The sequence below is a fragment of the Miniopterus natalensis genome, chromosome 1 (assembly GCF_054644295.1).
Source record: "Miniopterus natalensis isolate mMinNat1 chromosome 1, mMinNat1.hap1, whole genome shotgun sequence".
Classification (NCBI taxonomy): domain Eukaryota; kingdom Metazoa; phylum Chordata; class Mammalia; order Chiroptera; family Miniopteridae; genus Miniopterus; species Miniopterus natalensis.
Genome location: NC_142081.1, coordinates 142,049,582 through 142,071,411, shown reverse-complemented (window position 1 = coordinate 142,071,411; position 21,830 = coordinate 142,049,582). Strand labels below are relative to the sequence as shown.

Below are 21,830 nucleotides of genomic sequence, written 5' to 3'. Positions count from 1 at the left end.
TTTGTTTTCCGAGAGTCACATCTGGTTTTTGTTTTTCTTTCTCTGCCTTTTAGATTAATCTTTTGTTTTATCCCCTTTTTGATTTATACCTCTTTGTATTTTTTAGTACTTGTTTTAGTTTATAGCATACATTTTAAACTTAACATAGTCTAACTTTAAGTACATTATACCTCTTCTTGTATAGTACGTGAACAGTATACCTTCCTTTTTTGTCAAAATCAATTTCCATCCTTTTTTAAAAAATTTTATATTCATTTTTAATAATTTTTTCAATTACAGTTGAAATACAATATTATATTAGGTTCACGTGTACAACATAGTGATTAGACATTTACATAACTTATGAAGTGATCAGCCTGGTAAGTCTAGTACCCATCTGACACCATACCTATTAATACAATATTATTGACTATATTTCCTATACTGTAGTTTTGAACAGTATATTTGCATTTCCTTTCTCTTGCCTTTTGTGCTGTTGTGTCATGTATTCTGCATTGATATATGTACACATATGGGGTTAAATAAATATATATGTAAATATATACATAGGTAAGTACATACTATATATTTTAACACGTGTTGATGTAAAATATATGACACAATATGTTGGTTTTTATTTTGCTTTAAACAGTCAATTATCTTTTAAAAAATTGTTAAATAAGGAAACATGTATTATATTTCCTATATATTTACCATTTGCACTGCTCTTCATTCTGTTTCATAGTCAAGATTTCTGATTTCATTTTCTTCTGCCTGAAGTCCTTCCTTTAATTTTTCTTGCATTACTTGTCTGCTGCTGAAAGATTCTTTGAGTTGTTGTACGTCATTAAACTCTTTATTTCATCTTTGCATATCAAAGATGAACAAAAGTAACATTTTTGAGAAGTATAGAATTCTAGGTTGACAGTATTTTTCTTTCATGTCCTTAATATATGCTGCTCTAGGGTTTCTGTCTTGCCTTGTTTCCAACAAGAAATTTCCCTTCATTCTTATTTTTGTTCCTGTCCACACAATGTATCATCTTCTCTCTATTAACTTTTCATATTTTATCTGTATCACTAGTTTTAAGCAATTTTATTATAAAGGGCTTTAGTGTAGTTTTCTTCATGTATTTTATGCTTTAGGGTTCATTAAAATTCATGGATCTCTGGTAAATTTTAAAACTTTTGAGCCATTTTTTTTTTAGTATTTTTTTCCATTCCCCTTTTTTCTCATTTCTGGAACACCAGTCACATGTATATTTGGCTGTTTGAAATTGTCCCACAGCGCATTGTCAGTTCAGTGTTTTTCATTTTTTTCCCTGTTTCATTTTGGATAGTTCTATTACTGTGTGTTCAGCTTCACTAATCTTTTTTCTGTCGTACTGGATATGTTCTTATTCTTATCTAGTGTATTTTTCTTCTCTGACATTGTAGTTTTCATCTCTACAGGTTTGTTTGAGGTCTTTTTTATATCTTCCATGTCTCTTCATAATATACTAATGCTTTCTATTGTCTTGACCTTTAACCATGTGGACCATATCTGTAACAGCTATTTCAGTGAACTTGCTTACAAATTCTGTGTTTGCTCTCATTTCTGTATATGTGTCTGTTAATTGATTTTTATTCTCATTATGAGTTATATTTTCCTACTTCTTTGCATGCCTGCTAATTTTTTGTTGATGGCAGACATTTTGAATTTTGGATGTTGCATGCTGGATTTTTTTTTTTTTTTTGTATGCTTTTAAACATTTTTGAGCATTGACATGAAAGTAAATTTGAGAACAGTTTGATCCTTTCTAGACTTACTTTTAAGCTTTGTTGGGGAAACCAGAGCAGCCTTTAGTCTAGGGTTAATCTGAAACCACTAGCAAGGCATTTCTGAATATTCATCCTGATGATTTATGTATTTCAAGATTCCTTAAACTATTCCAGCCCTGTGTGTCCTCCAAGAATCGTTTGCCTGCTCCTTTTTGGTGGTTCTTTTCCCAGCTTTGGGTCATTTCCTCACATACATGCCCTGATAGTACTCAGCTGAACACACAAGGTGGAACCCGTGTGTATCTATGAGCATCTCTCTGTATGTGGTTCTTTTCTCTGTGGTGTTCTGCTTGTGAATTCTAGCCTCCTTGGCCTCCTCACATTTTTTAAAAATATGTTTTTATTGATTTCAGAGAGAGGAAGGGAGAGGGAGAGGAAGATAGAAACATCAGTGATGAGAGAGAATCCTCCATCTGCTTCCCCTGCTCGCCCCCTACTGGGGATCGAAGCCGCAGCCTGGGCACGTGCCCTGACCTGGAATCGAACCGTGACCGCCTGGTTCATGAGTCAGCTCTCAACCACTGAACCACACCAGCCAGGCAACCTCCTCAGATTTTTAACTGTCTCAACTCAGGAAGATCGCTGTGTCTGGGTTCCCCCTTCCTGTGCTGCAGCCTAGAAACTCTAAGCATTAAGCCAGCATAACTGTAGGATTCATTGTATCTGTTTCCCTTTTCTTAAGAATCTCTGTCCTGTGCTGCCTATAGTCCAGTGTCTGAAAACAATATTTTCATGTGTTTTTTATTGTTTAAGGTAAAAGGTTCAATCTGGTCTCTGATCCTCCATTACTTGAAGCAGAAGACTGACTTCTATGTTGTTTCATTTATTACCAGAGTAAATTCACGCGTCACATAATGAATAATAAGGATGTTGCCTTTTTCACAGGGATTAAATTAAATTAAATAATATACATGAAAAGTACTTTATAGGTGATAAAGCGTAAAGTGCTACAGAGATGTTTGTCACTGCCGTTTTACATGGGAGAGTAGCTCATTTTCCCATAGTCGTGAATGTTCCTTATAGAAATAAGTCCTAAAAGACCCAAAGATGGAGTTTTGGTTTCTGAAAACTTGCCTATGCCTCCATGCCTATTGGTATGCAGTGTTGCATATTTTTCTGTGCTGTGTTAATTCATGTATTCACTGATTCAGCAGGTATTTATTAGATACTCTGTATTCTAGGTACTGGAGATCTCTGCCCTCAAGGAGCTTAAATTCTCATAGTATATTTTCTTCTCTCTGTGTGTCTCAGCTACCCCACTGTTTTCCATCACTGTCTGGACACGTGTCTCGTTCTCTCTGTGGGCCTCTGCAGGAGGGCTCATCTCATTCTGCCTTCAGTCTTATGTTTTCTTTCCATAGTTTATCTGGTCTTCCCACATTATTATATTCCTTCTTTCATTCAATCCAGTTGTCATAATATTTCTGTCTTTCCTCTACTAGTCTTTTTTTTTTCCTTTCTGGGTGAAAGCCAGAGTAAAACGGAAGTCCTTACAGAAGCATACAAGGCTCTGTGCCACCACTTACCTCATTGAATTCTTGGCTCTTCATCTTCCTCCAGCCACCGGGGCCTCCTTGCTGTTGTCGTCTTTAGAAGACACCAGGCATGGCCCTACCTCAGAGTGTTCGCACCTGCTGTTCCTGCCGCCTTGAATGCGCTTCCACGTATCCACATCTTTCCCCTCACTCCCTGCAAGTCTTTTCATAGTTTTCACCTTTTCAATGAGGCCTTTTCTGGCCTCTTCCTGCTTTAAAGTGTCACCCGTCTGCTACCTCTTCTATTTCCCATGCTTACCCTATTTTTCTTGGTAACATTACTATCTTCTAAATTATACTGTAAAACTTGTGTCATTTCCTCTCTGCCGTTGCACTAGCATATAAGTTCTATAAAACTAGACAGGAGCAATAGGACACTGCCTGGCACTGATAAGGAGCAGAATAAATATTTGTTAAATGAATGAGTCTCCTTGGTAAAGTGCTTTTTTGTTTGTTTGTTTGTTGTATTAAATTTATTACATATGTGTCTTTGTTTCACATACTTTATTTTAAAAAAATAAATGGTTGAAGCATTTTATATATTTTCTTAAATCCCTTAAATTGCTTTGTTTAGCTTATTAACATATTTTGTTCTATAGGTATATAGCCCTCACAAGATAAAATGTTCTCCATCTCTGATTACAGGCATACCTTCAGGCGTGAGTCCATGTAGAATTAGAAAACATTCTAGTAGTAATAAATAATTGCAACCTTATAGATATCCCAGGAGGAGATAGAATTCTGGGAAGGGGGAACCCAAACAGGACTTAGACTTTAAATTTCATCCAGAAACCCAAGGATAATCCAAAAGAGAAAAAAAAAAAAAAAAAAAGGAAAAAACCTTCAAAATAAAATATTCCTCTTATTCTGAGAAAAAGCTAGAACAGTTAGTACTATATTTGGAATTAAAATATCTTTATACAACTTCCCTAGAAAATACTTTAAAATGAGTCCATGTAAAGCTACCCCCATCGTCATAATTTGAAAGTCTAATAAGCTCTGAAAACCAAAAGATTTTGCTAAGTTTACCACATAGCCATTTGGTGGCAAAACTCAACCTGCCCTCATGTGCAGCTGGTTATAATCTTTATTTTTGCATTTGGTGAGTCTACTTTGTATGTTTCACTGCAGAAATAGTAATGTGTTTGATTACAGTGTGGGCCCCAGCGATTGAGGACCTGGGGGGGGGGGGGGTTGTTTTTTAATTCTCTTTGCTCAAGTGAAACCATACACTGTAGTCACTGACTGTCTAACTTTTTTTTATTATTATTGCTGTTGTTTTTTTCTCCAGCTTTGCAAACCTGGGTATACTTCATGTGACAAAGAAAAAAGTATTTGAAACACTGGAAGCACGAATGACAGAGGCATGTATAAGGGGCTATAATCCCGGACTTTTGGTGCATCCTGATCTTGACTATTTACAAGCAGAAGGTGGAGGAGACCGGCAGCTCACAGGTGAGGGTCACTCTCCCATCCTTGCTTTTCTGAGAGGTCAGGCTTTCATTTTCTCATGTGTAGACTGTGTACTTACCTGTATGCCTCAGATTTCTCTTTCTCCCAGCCTGTACCCCAGGCTGCTCCCACTCTTTTCCTGCTCAGAGACCTTTGATGCCATCCTGCTACCTCTAAAATAAGTTCTCTACCTCACAGTCCGGCCCCAGCCACCTTTCTAGCCTCATCCTCAGTCCCACCCTGTACCCACCACTGCCCCCTGAACACCTCATACTTCTCCATACCTTTGTATGTATATTTCTCTACTTAAAACAGCCCACCTTTCCCTTTTCAACCTGTCAAAGCCAATTCATAATTCAAGACTTAGTTCAAAAACAACCCTTCTGTTATATCTTCCCCAGTTCACCTTCTTACAAGGAATCTTTCTTCCCTTGGGCTCTTCAGGCACATTATAAACTTTGTCTTTGTCGTAAAAATGCTATGATTTTATGTTATCCTGCCATTTCTGCTTTTATATGTTTTCCTTTAGTCTGGCCATCCTGTCAGCACCACATTCAGGCGATCCAAAAATATCAATCATCGTTTTCCATTAAACATGTTCCATCGTCTGACATCCGGACTCTAAACCTTCTCACCATCTTTGACTCCTCCTCTGCCCTGTGCTGCAGGTCCAGCTAGTGGTCCAGCTGTGCTGGTCTCTCTCTGGTGCTCCACTCCTCACTCCACTTTTGTGGCTCTGCCTCAGCCCCTCCCCACTTCTAATCCAGTTTACACCCTATGACCAGTTGGATCTTACTAAGGCCTACATTTCACTACTACTTAGTGTCTCCCCATTGCCTATAAAATCCAAATTCGGGAAGCTGGCATCTTAGGCCTTGCAAGAGCTGGCCCCAGTCTGCATTCCCAACTCTGTTTCCCACCATGTCCCTTCGTGTCAAACTGTACTACTCCGTGGAGGCACCATGGTTTCTCACGTCTCACGTTGGCACATTCTTTCTGTACTTGCCCTCCCCTCTTCATGGAATGTCCTTCTTCACCCTCTTCATAAGCGCAAGTTCTACCATCCCTTCAAGATTTAGAGCAAATGTCTCTTCTGCCTCAAAGCCTCTGGGGTTCTCCCCTCTTTTACAATTCCATATCACTTCATCTGTAGCTCTTGGACAGTACTTATCACCTGAATTATCACCTTTTATGATATAAGGCAATTACAGTTGTATCTATCAGCATGAAAGCTCCATCAGTAGGGAAGGAAAGAGCCAAATGCAGCTGAGTCATTCAGTTTCTTCAAAAGTACTTTCTGAGTACCTACTGTGTGCCATGGAGGGTGCTAGACACTGTGGAATGAACAGAGTCTCTGTGCTCAAAGAGCTTTTGAATACTTTATTTTCACATATCACAGTACAAGTGATGCACGGTTGGCTTATTCCATTCCATTCCATCACGTTGTATCTTCAACTCTTACTGTACGGAGAAAGGGAGAGTTCAGGGAGAGACAGGAAGGGAGAGAGGCATTTTGCTACATGGAGGACAGCTCTTACTGTAGCCTAGAAGAAATGTAGGTCTTCTTTGTATGGCTTTAATTTGGGATGGTATAAATGGGATACATTTTAAATTTTTATTAGCAACATGAACTAAAGAACAATTTTTATTGCAAGCTTATGTTATTTGGGCTTTATAAAAGCATCCTATCTAAAATGTTCACGCTTTACTCTTGCCCTGTGCTGTATGATCCTAGATCGGGAAAAGGAGATCATCCGCCAGGCAGCTCTGCAGCAGACAAAGGAGATGGACCTCAGTGTGGTGCGGCTCATGTTTACAGCTTTCCTTCCAGACAGCACCGGTAGCTTCACCAGGCGCCTGGAACCCGTGGTATCAGACGCCATCTACGACAGCAGTGAGTGCTTCATTTCTAATGGGAGGCAGCTCTGTGTAATGTCAAGAACAGACTTGCAGCCTGCCCTGGCAGTTACTTACTAGCTCTGAGTCCTGGGGCAAGTAATTAATCACTTGGAGCCTCGTGTCTATCATCTACAAAATGGGAATACTAAAATCTAATATAAAAAGTTGACGTCCAGATTAAAAGTGAAATGTTATAAGGTGCTAAATGTAGTTCTCTTTCCTCAGATGTGCACTTTAGTCTTTTACATGTGATACCAAATCTCTTACACTTTACAAAGGCCTTGCTATGAGAATACAATGACGGTGCTCTTAGATGAGAAAAGTATCTCAGTATTTTCCATAGGGAGTCTGAACAGAAGTTAATAAAAGACAACTATTATTCTTATCCACCTTCATTCTTACAGGTTACAGCTTTATCACGTTAACCAAATGAGCAGCATAGATAATATGTAGCTCCAAAATTCTATTTTAGTCTTTGCTTCCTAGAATTTTTAAAGAGTTTTATTTACAATGGTTTTCAAATCTGCCATGCAAATGTGTGTAGTAAAAGTTTTGGTATGTGTGAGATTTATTAAACAGATATTTCCAGAAAGCCTGCAAGTGTACTATGTAGGCTAATTGACAGTTGATAGAGTTTGGTCTAAGTAGGAAACTCCAAGCTCCAAGTACAACAACTAGCTGATTGCTCTAATTTAAACAAGTTTGAAAGGAAGTGAAAGAGTTATAAAATGATGTCGATATAGCAAAGATCACTTTAAAATGCAGCTGTTGGGGGGGGAAAGGGAAGCTTTATACTATTACCACAGAAAACTTTTGCCCCTAACCACACAAAAATTCTAATTTGGTTTGGGGAAAAGAAATATAACATCTCCATTTTTTTCTTTTATGTAGAATAAAAATTAGTAAATAGTTTAAGAGAATTGTGCTTCTCCTAAATTTCTAGGACTCTTGTAAATGGTATATCAGTATCATGGAAATAAGCTTGGGCTTAAGTCTTGACCTAATTGAAATTCCACCAACCCTTTGGTTTGGTACCTCCCAGAACATCAGAAGAGATCTTTCTTTCTGTATCAGTCTCTCTTACTCTGTTAGTAGGAGAAACAGAGATTGCTCCTATCTGCCTCATCTATTTTTGGTGGTAATAAATGACCCATGCCCAAGAGTGCTCAGAGGACTTCAGAAGACATTTTTGTTTTATTTTTATCCTTGTTAAAACAATATAAGTGAAAGCATCTATTTAAACTTTCTCTTGGTTAATGTGTGCTAAGGGCAGGGTCCCTCATAAGAGATTGGCTTTTGCAGCAGAAGATAAACCAGATGTTTTTTGCTTTTCTTCTGTGGACAGAAGCCCCCAATGCGTCCAACTTGAAAATTGTACGAATGGACAGGACGGCTGGATGCGTAACTGGAGGGGAAGAGATTTATCTTCTCTGTGACAAGGTTCAGAAAGGTAAATATATGCTGTGATCTCAAGATGTGAAATATTTTGAAGGTGTCTTTGAGTCGCTTTTTGGCAGTGGACCCAGTAATATCCCTTTGAAATATATACATTTCACCTCTTCCAAATTTATCTGTTTTGTTGTTTTTTAACCCAGCTAATTCATTTTAAAATAGTCAACAGAAGTTAAGAGAAATTCTAACATGGTGGTAATCAGTGACATTTCAGTGCTTTTATACTTTAAAGTTTTGTATCTGAAATTAGTTAAACTAAGATAAATGAATAATATCCCATGCTTCACACACACGCACACACACACACACACACTAAATAATGTTTGTGTGTGTTGCTGCCAAGCCGTTGAGTCTGCTGTGACTCCCAGCTACCTTAGGAATGAGTGACATCCACAATGTCCTGTCCTCAGCAGCCCTGCTCAGCTCCAGTAGACTCATGCCTATGGCTTCCTTTATGGAGTCAGTACATCTCATATCTGGCCTTTCTCTTTCCCTGCTGCCTTCTATTTTTCCCAGCATTATTGTCTTTTCCAAAGAATCCTGCCTCCTCATGATGTGCCCAAAGTAAGAGAGCTTCAGTTTTGTCATTTTTGACTCCAGAGATGTTTGAGGCTTCATTTACTGGAAGACCCACTTGTTCCTCTAAAGTTTTACATAATATGAAATTGTGTGTTTTGTTTATCTCACAATGCTTTGTTGCGGCTCCGAGAGAGCTTCCCCAAATGCTTTCACGTGACATTGCGATGTCAGCTAAGAAAAAGAAAGAGAGTGGGATGATTAGGGAAATTCTCAGAGCATAGTTCTCTCATAATTTTGACTTTCAGGAAAAGTTCTTGGCACTAATCTCATTAAGTATAGTACAAGATTGATAAATTAGCAAAAACTGAAGGAGATTGTGTTATTTTCTCAAACTTCACTCATTTTTAAAAGAAAATGATTGCAAGCATAGTATAATAAAGATCTACTCACTACAAAGTGATGAGCATTTTCAGAGTAAGCAGATACATAACTGGAAATATAGCCCCTAAGTGAAAGAACTGTGGCTTTAAAAAAAATTCTCACTTGAGGCTAAGTGCTCTGAGGTAAAAAGTCAGAAAAAAATAGGATCAGATTTTAAGGTAAAGGTATATACCTTTATCCAAAAAAAATTTACACTTTCTGTGCTTATCCTGGTACCAGCCTTCTTTTAACCCATTCTGTCCGAGTAATACACATTTCCAGAGTCCCAGGCAAGCCAGGGAGATGCCAACCCAAGTTACAGTGTCGTATGTCTGCAAAAGTAGAATCCATGACTGAAGTGTGAAATTTAGGCATTCTAATTTAATCTAGTGGGACTTGACCAACTTAATATTTTTAACAGTTTTCCAATAAGGATTAATGAAGTGTTATAGTCAGGCAGCATAGTAGAATGTTTAAGTCAGAAACTACTGTCTGTGTTCAGATCCTGGCTTCTTCATTTACTGCTGTTCAACCTTGGATAAGTTACTTAACCTCTCTAGACTCCAGTTTCTCTTCTGCAAAATGAAGATATTAATAGCACACCTGCATTACAAAATTGTTGTGAGGATTAAATCAGTTAATATATACCTATAAATCACTTAGAACTGTGTCTGCAATATAATAAACTTTATATAAGTTAAATATTATTTTGCAAATCTGTATCGAGTTGACTCACATTTGGGGATTCTGATATTCCTCACTGTCTTTCATCTTCCTCAAGAGTGAATTGGTTTAGAGATGCAGAAGTGGGAAGGTCAAAGATTGATTAAGAGAAAATTCAAATTGAATAGGTAAATCTGTCATTGTAAATGAAACTCGGGGCCCATGACTGTGGTAACTAATAAAAAAAATTAAGTGATTTGTGAAAATTTTGTTTTATTTTATTTTATTTGTGAAAATTTTAAATTATTCAAAAGTCAATTTCATATTAATTACTTTCAAAAATTTAAATATATAGTAGGTAGAATCTTGAACCAACTTTTTTTTTTCAGCATGTTTATAAATATTATTACACTATGTGATATAACACACCTGACTCTGACTGTTCGCAGATGACATCCAGATTCGATTTTATGAAGAGGAGGAAAATGGTGGAATCTGGGAAGGATTTGGAGATTTTTCCCCAACAGATGTTCATAGACAAGTAAGTAGATGATGATGATGATGATGATAATTCTACATTTTCTGCCTTTTGAAATTTAGTACTTAGTTTCCATACATGAAAAAGGAAAAATTATAAATATTTATTTAACTTTCATAAAAGAGTACTATTTTTAAGACTGTTACAGGTCGTTCAGAAAAGTTGCCTGCCATAGAATTATAGGAAAGCTTCTATAATCAGATACCATAGACTGGATGGATTAAACAACAAAAATTTATTTTCTCATAGTTCTGGAGGCTAGAAGTTCCAGATCAAGGTTTGACAGGGTGGGACTCTGCTGAGAGCTCTCTTCCTGGCTTCCAGATGGCTGCCTTCTCACTGTGTCCTCTTGTGGTGGGGAGAGTAAGCTCTCTGGTGTCTCTTCTTATAAGGACGCTAATCCTGTCCAATCAGGTCCCTGCTCTTATGATCTCATTGACTTTAATTGTATCCATAAAGGCGTTATATCCCAGGGCAGCTACATTGGGGGTTAGGGCTTCAACGTACGAATTTTGGAGGGACACAATCAGTTTATAACAGTGTTCTACAGGAATAATAATGGTGAAACCTGTTACAAGGGTATTCTAATGAAAAGTGTTGAAAGGAAGAGGCTTCTGGTTGAGGCTAATATCATCAAGATAAATCAAGATTTCCTAGTGACAACTGAGTATATGGCTAAGACTTGAAAATGCTAAATCCCCATCTTAATGATTACTCGGCATGACTGAGGAATGCTGTTTTCACACACACAAAAATTGGAAACAATCCAAATATCCATCAATAAGTGGCCAATTAATAAATTATGTTATATCTATGTGATGGAATATTATGCAGTTATTTAAAAGAATGAGTACTCTATGAAAAAGATCTCATTTGACTTTAATTATAAAGAATGAGTACTCTATGGAAAGATCTCAAAGATACAACATTAAAAAATTTTAAAGATAGATACAAAACAAAGTGTATATTACAAAGAGTCTATGTTCATATTTGCACATCCATAGAGAAACTCTAGAAGAATACAAAAGAAATGAATAAATTCTCTTTGTTTACCTCTGTGTGTGGGGAGGCAAGGAAACAGTAACAATTGCCTGGATGGGGGACAGGAATGGCAAGAAGAAATTTCTATGTATGCCATTATATACCTTTTTATATTTTACAAAAACTTGATCCCTATGACTATATTACATAGTCAAAAAGTCAAACTAAAAAAATGTAAAAATGCCAGAGGTGGTGCAGAATGCCCTGTATATGCCTAGAGCCTTGGCCATTCTCATCTCAAAATAAACTGACCCTGTGATGATGTCTTCTTTGCAGGGTTTAGTTTCCTTATCAACAGACCTGAAGGCTGATAGTACCACCTTCCTCGTCTCCCTCTTCCCACAACCAGTCTTTCTGATGTTGCTGTAAATAATCTTGGAGGCTTTTAAGGCTAATTTGAAAGAGGAGAAGGTGTATGCAGAGTGTTTTTTCACATGATTATTTACAAATGAAGACATTTGAATTATTAGATGAACTAATAAAGATTTCGGTCTTGCTTCAGTTTCAGAGGGAATTTAATTTAAATCTATAGGTATCGAATTCTGAGTTTGTAACTTTCTCTAGCGTGCTGTTGTTGTTTTTTACACTATATCTAAACACTGGGCATAAAGAATGGGTTTAATGAGTAGCATTTCTGGGGAAAAATGTAGTCCTACCCTAACATTTAGATCTTTGTATCCTGCAGTTTGCCATCGTCTTCAAAACACCGAAGTATAAAGACGTCAACATTACCAAACCAGCCTCCGTGTTCGTCCAGCTTCGGAGGAAATCTGATTTGGAAACTAGCGAACCAAAACCTTTTCTCTACTACCCTGAAATCAAAGGTAACTCAGTTGCCTATACTCTCGCTCCTGTTTCAATAAGAGGACAAGCTTGTTAGCAAATATCAGTTAGTCACCTCCTTGGAACAGCTTCTAGTAAGTGGCTCCTGGATCCATGATACTTATTTTTGGAGAAGAGAGAATTAATATACTATTTTTGGGTCATGGATTTAAGTCTAACCTTTTAAAATAATATTATTTTTGCCAAGCTTATATGAGACTTAGACATCTGAGAATTCGAAACTATCATTTGTTGAGGAATGCAGGGTAAGGCAGCAAAGATGACAAGGTAAGGCTTGCTGTGTAGGAGAGTGAGCCACTCCACCCACAGGCCTCAGGCAGGTGAACAGAAGACTCAGCCCCATGTCTTGTGGAACTATAAAAATGAATAAAGCACCATTCCTTTCCTCTCAAAAGACACACCAAGAAGGGGAGGTAATAGTCTCCTTAAATAGTGATAATACAAATTAATTATTTTGATAAGTTCCAAAAGTGAAGTGTCCACAAGCACATATGAGTGAGAATGCAGAAGAAAGAGAGCCCTTGCTTCTAAAGCCACCTAGAAGAAGCCTTCTTCAAGACCCTTAAAATTGGGGATATACTTCAGTATTTGGGTGTGAAAGGAAAAAGGGGAAGGATTTCCTAGGCTTCAGAAACTTGAGCTAAAACAATTTGTGTTTGCTCAAAGAAAAATGAGCGTTATGAGCACTGAGATGGACTCCTGAGGCCAGGGCAGGACAGGAAGGCCAGAGCCAGGCTCTGAAGTGCTAGGATTGGAAGCTAAAGCATTTTGCATTGATTCTGGAGAGGGGAGTGACCAGGCCTGTTTGCATTTGAAAAGATGGCTCTGACTTCTTCACATAAACCCTGAGAAGACTATCTGGGCAGCAGTGAGGCAGAAGAATAATGCAAGAATCCACGTGAGAAATGATGAGATAACTAAAGGTATTAATGCAAAGAATGAGAGGAGAAGGTGGATTCAAAATGTTGGTGTCAAGAGGAACCAGTTGCTGGTTGAGATTGAGGAAGACAGTCAGTCATAGATGGTTCTAGGAATCCCAGCCTAGGAAGGCTATGATGTGGTTGAGTTGATGAAAGAATCAGGGAAGCAAAAGTATGTTTGGGTGGGCAAAGAGGGAGCTCAGTTTAAAATATGTTGCACTTTAGGTTCTTGTGGCAAATTCCTAATAGGCCAATCCAAAGGGAGGAGTAGGTGGGAAATTCAGCACTGAGAATGCTCTCAGAAATAATGTGACATATTTCTTTTCCTGGTGCCCACTGATGCTCAAGGGGTCCATGGATAGAAATGTACTTTAATATAATCAGCTTTTTTGTAATTCTATTTTGTATTTTACATATTGGAAACTGTGATTCTAAGAAGGGATTCAAAGACTTCACAGACTGCAAAATGGGCCATGGCACAAACAAAATTAGGAACCCCTGGACTAGAGGGAAGTGAGACCAGAGAGGGAGTTTAGTAAATGATTGTCACAGGGCCCCCAGGTCCTGGCTGAGGTTGGAAATCACAAAGGTGCCTTAGCAACGATCCACACGTGTGCTGCATTCTGTGGCAGCCACGTGATGGGTGATTTTAAGAAGAACTTTCTTTTCCTAGAATTCGTGTTGTGGCAGGAACATTTAGCTCCTTCATGAGTTCTTGTTTCTTTTCTGAGGTTGCGACCTCTCCATGGATGAGTCAGATTTGTAGTGCATTCCATGACTGCTGGTTTGAAAACTGTCAGCAGAGGAGACTTTTTCCCTCCACATGAAATTCCATGTACCATCCCAGAATAGAAACCTGATGGGCTCTTGTTAAAATAGAAGTACAGACAGCTCTGCCACTTTGCCTTTCCCAGAAGCACTCTCACCTTTCTTTGCCCCCCCCCCCCCCCGGAGGTTCCTGGGGGTCTTCTGAATGCTTCAGTCTGCATAAAATTTGAAAATCACTGCTTTAGGTTAAACATTCTTCTTTAAAAGTAGACAAAGTTTTTGGACTTTCTGAGAAAAAAGGTAGATTTCTTGTCCTGAAATGTCTTCAAAATGATGTCACTTTTCCTGACACAGAAAATCATGTTAAAAGGGGAAACCCAGCTATGTATGAGCCTAGTAATATTCAAGGCTGAACTTGGTTTCTAGGCTGCATGTCTGCCTTTCCCAGGGGTATCTGGGCATCAGGAGAATATCATGCAAAAGGAACATGTTAAGGCTATTACTCTTATTGCTGCTCTCTCATGGTTAGAGCTGTCTGAGACTGAGGTTAGAGAATGGGGTATCCTGAAAGTTCAAAATCCCACCCAAATGCTTCAAGCACTTACTTCCAAGCTATCATTGACTAAAAGCTCCATGCAATACAAACAATAAAAGAAGAACCATCTGGAAAGATGAGTTAGCAGTTGAGCTCCACAGAAAGAATGGCCGACGTATATTTTGATTGAGTCATTGTGAAATTAGAACTCTTTTATTGAAGATAACAAGTTACCTTAGTCTATAAAACTTGTATTATAAAATCCCAAAATGAAATATTCACAAGTAGAAACGATCACACCAAGCATTTTACTAGTCAGAAAAATAGCAGACCATTTAACATAAGAATAAGTGTATGGAAATGATCCAAACTATACAACCCAAGGAATCACTATATATATTTCTTAGAAGCCATTGTACACTTTCCACTGCCCCCAACCCCTGCAGCCACTCCCTGTCTCATTGCCTAATTTTATATTCTTCATTATTTTTATCAATATAAAATTGTCTTCTCTACTAGTTTATGTGTCTGTTGTCTTCTTTCTACCTCCAGCAAGAGGGATACTCTGTTGGTCACAGATTTGGTCTTTCATGTTCATTACAATACCTCCAGCATCTAGAACAGTATGTGTCACATAGTAGATGCTCGTTAAATATCTGAGAGCTGACTTATTGATTGACCAACCAAGTTGCCAACCTCATCCAAAATGCTAGTAATATGCTCAGTGCCTTCAAGCAGGACATTAGATAAATATAACATAGTCTTCTCATTGTTCAGAATCACCCAGCCCTGAACTCTGCATCCTTTATGGTCATTGGCATTGTACTTCCTCAAAACTTTATGGAGATGTTTGAGTCCACGGGAGATAGTTAAAATAATCAAGAGAGTGGTGATTAGCAAGGGAAGAAAATAGGTGAGGAACCGCTATGCAAAAGCAAAGAAAGACCATGTGACTTTTCAGTCTGAAAAGACGGAGATTAGGAACAGTATAATCTTTAAATTATGAAAGATATGGTCAGGATAAATGAAGGCATCTTTACTGGCCTACTAGACCTGAAAAGTGAGAATGATGTATCTTTAAGGCACATGCACAGCAAAAGGTGGTAGAGTCTTAAAGTTTATCTCCTTCTATAAACTTACCTGTTACCTTCAGTCATCAGTTTTTAAAGGATGTGAAGATATTTTGGAGTGTTTCTCAAAGAATGGCAGCTTAATATAATGGAAAGCTCGCTAGACTTTGGAACTGACCTTCATTCTGCGCTAACTTCAGACAAGTCCCTTAATCATCTTAGCTGTGGTTCCTCAACTATAACATAAAGGCTTATGGAGAGTAGCCTTCTAGACTTAGGTCGCTTCTAGAATAGGTTGGTGTTTCATAGGACATCCCATGATGCCACTGTTGAAGGCAGGCCACATGGGTAAATCAACCCAGTGTGAGAATCTTCATGTCATCTTCAGTTCCATGGAAATTTGGACTGTAGGGTTTTTTTATAAAAGCTTGTCACAGAAGGGGTCGGTGGAGAAAAAAGGAGACATCTGTAATATTTTTCACAAAAAAAGGTAAATTTTAAAATAAATAAAAGAATAAAAGCTTGTCACATGGAATTTTCTGTATCTTTTTCTTGTCATTGAAATCTTAATGGCTGTAGGATAGTTAATATTTTTTAATTGACTCTTAAAAATTCCCATTTTAGGGTGAAATATAACCAGTGTACATTCAGAAGAAGAACATAGCAAATACAAAATGATCTCTGTGCTACAAAGCATGTATTCAATAGATATTTATTTCTGAGGATGAATAAGTTGTCCGTGTCCCTCTTGTGTTTCACATTCCTAATGAACTAATATTCTCTGTGAGTGCAGCAGTTTATAGGATGAGTAAATAAGTATGACTCTTAGTTATTGTACAACTGGTGGGACAATTTTATAAATCTGTCCAAAACTTTTGATAAGGAAATTATTAGTGTTTCTCTACTTTGAGGTCACCTCTTTCTATAGAAGCATAGTTTCTTCAAAGTTGACCCACCTTGGCTTTTTTCTCCCTAACGAGTCTGGACATGCTCAGTTTTTAAATGATGGTTTACTAAGTGTGTGCTTTGCTACCCTACTTTCCCCTGTTTCATCTTTCAACTACACTCAGATGATCGCGAGATAATCAGTAAACAACAGCAGTCTTTCTAGCCCTGAGATGACAGAAATAACCGCAGGATTAGAAATAAGTGAAGGTGTTTCTGAACATAACGGCCACAACTGACATTGAAGAATCAGAAATAGGACAATTGTTAAGAATCAGGCTGCTGATACCACATTGACTGTTTATTCCATTTAAACAAAAATCTTTTTGCACTCCTTCAGCCCCAAAGAGAGAAGAGAGGAAAAAAATTAATAGTAGGAAAACCAGAGAAGAGAAAGGGAAACAGAAAGAAGAAACAAGCGCAGAACAATAGACCACAAAGGCAGTGCCAGAACTCAGAGGGGCAATGGGGCTGGTAAGATGCACCGATCGTGAGAAGCAAAGGCAAACCAGAGCAACCACATGAGGGATGAGGGAAGAGCCTAAGGAGCACCTAGACTTACAGTCACTGTATGTTAGTCAAGTCGTAGTCATAGATCTTTAGCCTTCCGTATCTCACTCATCACCCCAAGGGGCACACATCCCTCTTTCATTGTACTTCTGGGGCCCACCCATTTTTATTATGGTGACCACTAAGGAACACTCTCCATCAACTTATGTCTCACTGTCTCTGCCTCTCACTTTTTTTTTTTAATCCTCACCTGAGGATATTTTTTCCATTGCTTTTCAGAGAGAGTGGGGAAGAGAGAGAGAGAGAGAGGGAGAGGGAGAAACATTGATGTGAAAGAGACTCATTGATCAGTTGCCTCCCACACATGCCCTTGCCAGGGCCAGGGATCGAGCCTGCAACTGAGGTACGTGCCCTTGGCCGGAATCCAATTCAGGACCCTTCATTCTGCGGGCCGACGCTCTAACCACTGAGAAAACCGGCTAGGGCTCTGCCTCTCACTTTGACTCTTTATTTTGTCTGATGTACCAATGACAGATGAATCTTCCTAAAATACCAGTGCCACACATCATTCCCCAGTTCAGAAACAGTGGCCGGCTCTCCTGCCTGTAAGTCATATCCCTCCGGTTTACCCTTAGGAGCTCCACAATGTGGTCCCAATCACAGCTGTCTCTCAAGAATTCCTCATACTAACCTTTCACTTCAACTGAACTGAGCCACTGCTGTTCTCATTAGCACACAGTGCACATTCTTTCCTTCATTACTTTCCCTCTGTATCCCCTTCCCAGACCACCCTCCTGTTGCCCTCTCCTGATATAAAGTTGATTCTAGGAGGCTTTTTCTGAATTTCCCAGCCCACTGGCCCTTCCTAAGGTCCTTCCTTGAACTCCTGGAACACTAGTTTACACCATGCATTCAGCATATATAGCATTATAGTGCTATCTAAGTCTTCCCCCACACCTTAAAATTATATTGGAGGGTTCTTGACAGCAAAGACATTATGTCCTGCTTCTCTGTATCCCCAGCACTCAGCTCATGGGAGATACATACTTCGTGTTAGCTTGTTAGCCAGAGCTATTCTGTGTGACCAAGTGAAAATGCTCAATAATGTGTTTCTTACCCAGTATCTCAACCTTTGGTGGGCAATCTGGTCTCTCACTAATCTGAATGGCATTGGAGACTTAAGAGACTGTGGTAGAGAGGATTTGGGTGTGTACTGTTCTGTGGTCTCTCAGGCTGGTTCTCAGTCTTCGTGTCACTGGAATAAACATAATGCTTCTTGAAATTTGGCCTCTCTTCCTCCTTGGGTGCTTTCTGTTTCCCTTTAAGATGTTTAAAAATACCATCAGAATCAATATTCTTTCTGTGGCTTGTAGTGGAACTGAATCAATCTTTTCTCCTCTGGTTTCTCTTCCTTTAACGGCAGATAAAGAGGAAGTGCAGAGGAAGCGGCAGAAGCTCATGCCCAACTTCTCGGACAGTTTTGGCGGCGGTGGTGGTGCCGGGGCTGGAGGTGGAGGCATGTACGGCACTGGCGGTGGAGGAGGGGGCGCTGGGAGCACCGGTCCAGGTACAAAGCAGGTCTCTTCTTTCTAAAACTTTTCACATCGGAGAGGGGAGAATTTTGTTTCCCTAGATTTCCCAGCTTCTCTGTGGGTGGAGTGGCTATGACATTATTGAATGTGAGATATTAAATTACAGTTTCCCAAACAAATATAATTTTTTTCAAAGAAATACCCCATTTTATTTTATAATATGTAGATAATAAATACCAAAAACTTTAAAAATAAAAAAACTCACCCAAGGCCCATTATCCACAGAATTCTGATAACATTATGGTATATCCCCCCCTTTTTTTGGCATAGTTGTTCTGGGACTCTTTGGAAACACTAAAAATTATAGAAAATTTTAAAATATGTAAAATCCTGCCATCCAAGGCATTACTTCTAATTTTTTCTGTTCATACATTATAGTATATATTCATGCATTTTCCCAAGTACAGCTGTGCATATCCTTACGCACAGTATTTTAATCCATTTGCTTGTATTAGTTGTGTAGTATCATCACATCATGATCGTGTGTAGAGAGTCATTATGCTGCTTCTCCCCAACGGATTGCCATAAGCATTTGCCCAAAGTTACAGAAGCTTCACATACGCAAAAATTTTTCAGTATCATTCTAATGACTTGTAATAGTTCATCAAGTAAACAGACCATAGTGTAACTTACTTGACTGTTGTTACCTTTTTCTGTGTAAAATGTAATACTGAATCCCTTCTATCCACATTGCTTTTCTTTTATTCCAGGATTTTTAAAGATTAGGTTCTTTGAAGTAAAATTACTATGTCGTAGAGTACAACATCTAATACCAGCTACTTTCCCAAAGACTTTTACTGCTTTATTCTTCTACCAAATATACATGAGAATAAAGAGTGATAGCCATGTTTCTGTCGAGAAGTCAGTAGATTTTTCTGTACTTTGTTTGGTTCAGTTTTTCCCTCCAGAGGTTATTTCCCTGACTTCTGTGTCGGCAAGTCTGACTTTGGGTGGTGACCAGTCGTCGTCGGCCTCTCCCCTCTGTGGGTGAGGGGTTTTCAACAGCATGGACTCCCCTGTCTGCCCAAGCCTGGGCACGGCCTGACTTGCCCCGGTGTAGAATTGCCAGAGTGGAATTCTGATCATCCATGACCCCCATCATGCGTCGTGGCTACTTCTCAGCAGAAGCGCTGTGTCAGGCAAATGCCCTCCCACGCCCAAGCCTCTGCTCACCTGAAAGGAGGACGCTAAGGGTGCTGAGTCTTTGTTAAAAAAAAATCAAAACAAAAAATCATGAGGGTTCCTTTGTTTTATTTGCCCTTTCAGGGTATGGCTTCCCCCACTATGGATTTCCAACATACAGTGGAATTACCTTCCACCCTGGAACCACTAAATCTAATGCTGGGATGAAGCATGGTAAGTAATACTTTTTTTTTATACTGAGGAAGGAAGAAAAAATTAATGCCAAAAAGGTTTTTTACGTGTTTTATCACTATTTATCGCAACATTATCATCTTGAAAAAAATGATGAATGCAAATGAGCTATGAAGATGCTTTTCCAAAAAATTGTGACTTCCTAGGGAAAATTCTATTCCAGATGCTATGTCTATACTTGTATATTTACTTTGTAAGTGGCATGAAGGGGGGAAGAAAAAGACATTAAAAAGGGACATATAGAGACTTGACCATTCAAACATTAAAAAAATCACCAAACTTAGCTCTTCTCTCTTTTTTTCTCAAACACTATACTTTTGAAGACATTGTGAATTTTATAGGGATAGCCTTTTCCCATCAAATGCTTCCCCTAACTAGCAGTGTATTCATAGTTTATATTACATGTCCATTCTAGTGTACTCATTGAAGACATAATACAATGAAGTCTTCCCTCTACTGAATGCTTGTTTTATGTCCACTGCTTTCACACATTTAAAATCGTAATGATGGCTCTGTAAGGAAAGTATTAGCATCTCTCTTTAACAGTCAGAGAACACTGAGGTTCAGAAATGTTCATCACTCACTGAAGGACATATCTGTTAGTGGCAGAACCAGAATTTAAACCAGGTTTGCCCATAAAACATAGGCGCGCTCTCAGCGTACCTGTCAGGCAACATAGTTGCCTGGAAGAGCATGCTCTAAAGTGATGTACTGGGTTGCTCCCACACTGAAGAGGGTGAACTGAGATCACATCTTTACCACTCACTTGCAATAGGAAAGAAGTAAGCGCTCTGCTTTCAGGAACTTTAAAAATTCCCCTTTCCTGCAATTCACAGAGGAGCTTTATTTCATTCTGTCCCTTACAAATAAACAGAAGAGAGGTAAGTTTTTAAGAGTGTAAAAAAAAATGTTTTTTAACATCTTAAAAGTTCTCATCACAGGGAAAAAAAAAATGTTTTAAACTGTGTATGCTTATGGATGTTAACTGGATTTATTGTAATGATCATTTTGTAATATATGCAAATATCGAATCATATTGTACACCTGAAATTAATACAGTATAATGTTATATATCAGTTATACCTCAATTTTTAAAATGTTTTTAGAAGCCAGGACTTAAAATAGCTCCAAGGCATGTTACTTGTGACCATTTTAAAAAGAATTTTAAATAATCTGACCTCCATTGAAATAATGAATTATAACTTAATAGATTTTATTGAAAAAAAGCTGATTTTTTTGCTTTTATCTTAGGAACCATGGACACCTCATCTAAAAATGGCCCTGAAGGTTGTGACAAGAGTGATGACAGAGAGGCTGTAAGTCCCTCTGGGAAAGTAACTGAAACCACAGAACAAGATAAGGGGTCTGGAGATAGGGATGATGCGGTTACTCTGACGTATCCAGTGGGAGTAAAGGAAGAGAGCTCTGGGCTTCAGGGTAAGTAAGCACACAGGTGATAACAATGTATGGTTGGTGAGGGGATGAGCCAGTGCTGGGTGTTAGAAGGTATTACCAGAAGACATGTTTGTTTTGTTAATCTAAAGATGATATATTGGTATCTAGTCAGTGCGCTCTCCAGAGTCCTGTATGCCTTTTGAAAAACATATGTCAGGTCATTTTATTCACACTGAGATTTCCATTTTCTCAGTGTTTTCTTTGACTATAACGTGCAGAAATTTATATATGCATTCTTCAGTCATAATCATGCAATTTTAGAGTATCGTGAGATATAATCTAATTCGTTTCTACCACAGATAATAGTGAACAGTTCCTATAACTTTAATAGTCTCCCCCTCTAGATTGTAGCTTGACTGTCATACTAAAGTGGAACTTTGCCTCAAAATAAGAACTTCTCCTTTTATCCTGATGCCCTTGTGGGAAAATTCAGATTAGGAGGGGAGTGTATTTTTGTGTGTATGTTGAACCAGTTCTCATTAGAGTATATGTCAGGAGTC

General features: G+C 38.4%; 1 protein-coding gene across 2 annotated transcripts in view; it reads left to right on the top strand.

Moving 5' to 3' along the window:
• Positions 1-21,830, top strand: part of NFKB1 (nuclear factor kappa B subunit 1) — a 98,844-nt gene that overhangs the window by 57,377 nt on the left and 19,637 nt on the right. For both annotated transcript variants that reach the window (XM_016223599.2, XM_016223598.2), the window contains exons 6-13: positions 4,626-4,789; positions 6,522-6,680; positions 8,031-8,135; positions 10,189-10,280; positions 12,004-12,142; positions 18,333-18,476; positions 19,768-19,857; positions 21,127-21,312. In XM_016223599.2, coding sequence (XP_016079085.2) covers positions 4,626-4,789; positions 6,522-6,680; positions 8,031-8,135; positions 10,189-10,280; positions 12,004-12,142; positions 18,333-18,476; positions 19,768-19,857; positions 21,127-21,312 — 1,079 coding nt within the window. The remainder of the gene's footprint in view (positions 1-4,625; positions 4,790-6,521; positions 6,681-8,030; positions 8,136-10,188; positions 10,281-12,003; positions 12,143-18,332; positions 18,477-19,767; positions 19,858-21,126; positions 21,313-21,830) is intronic.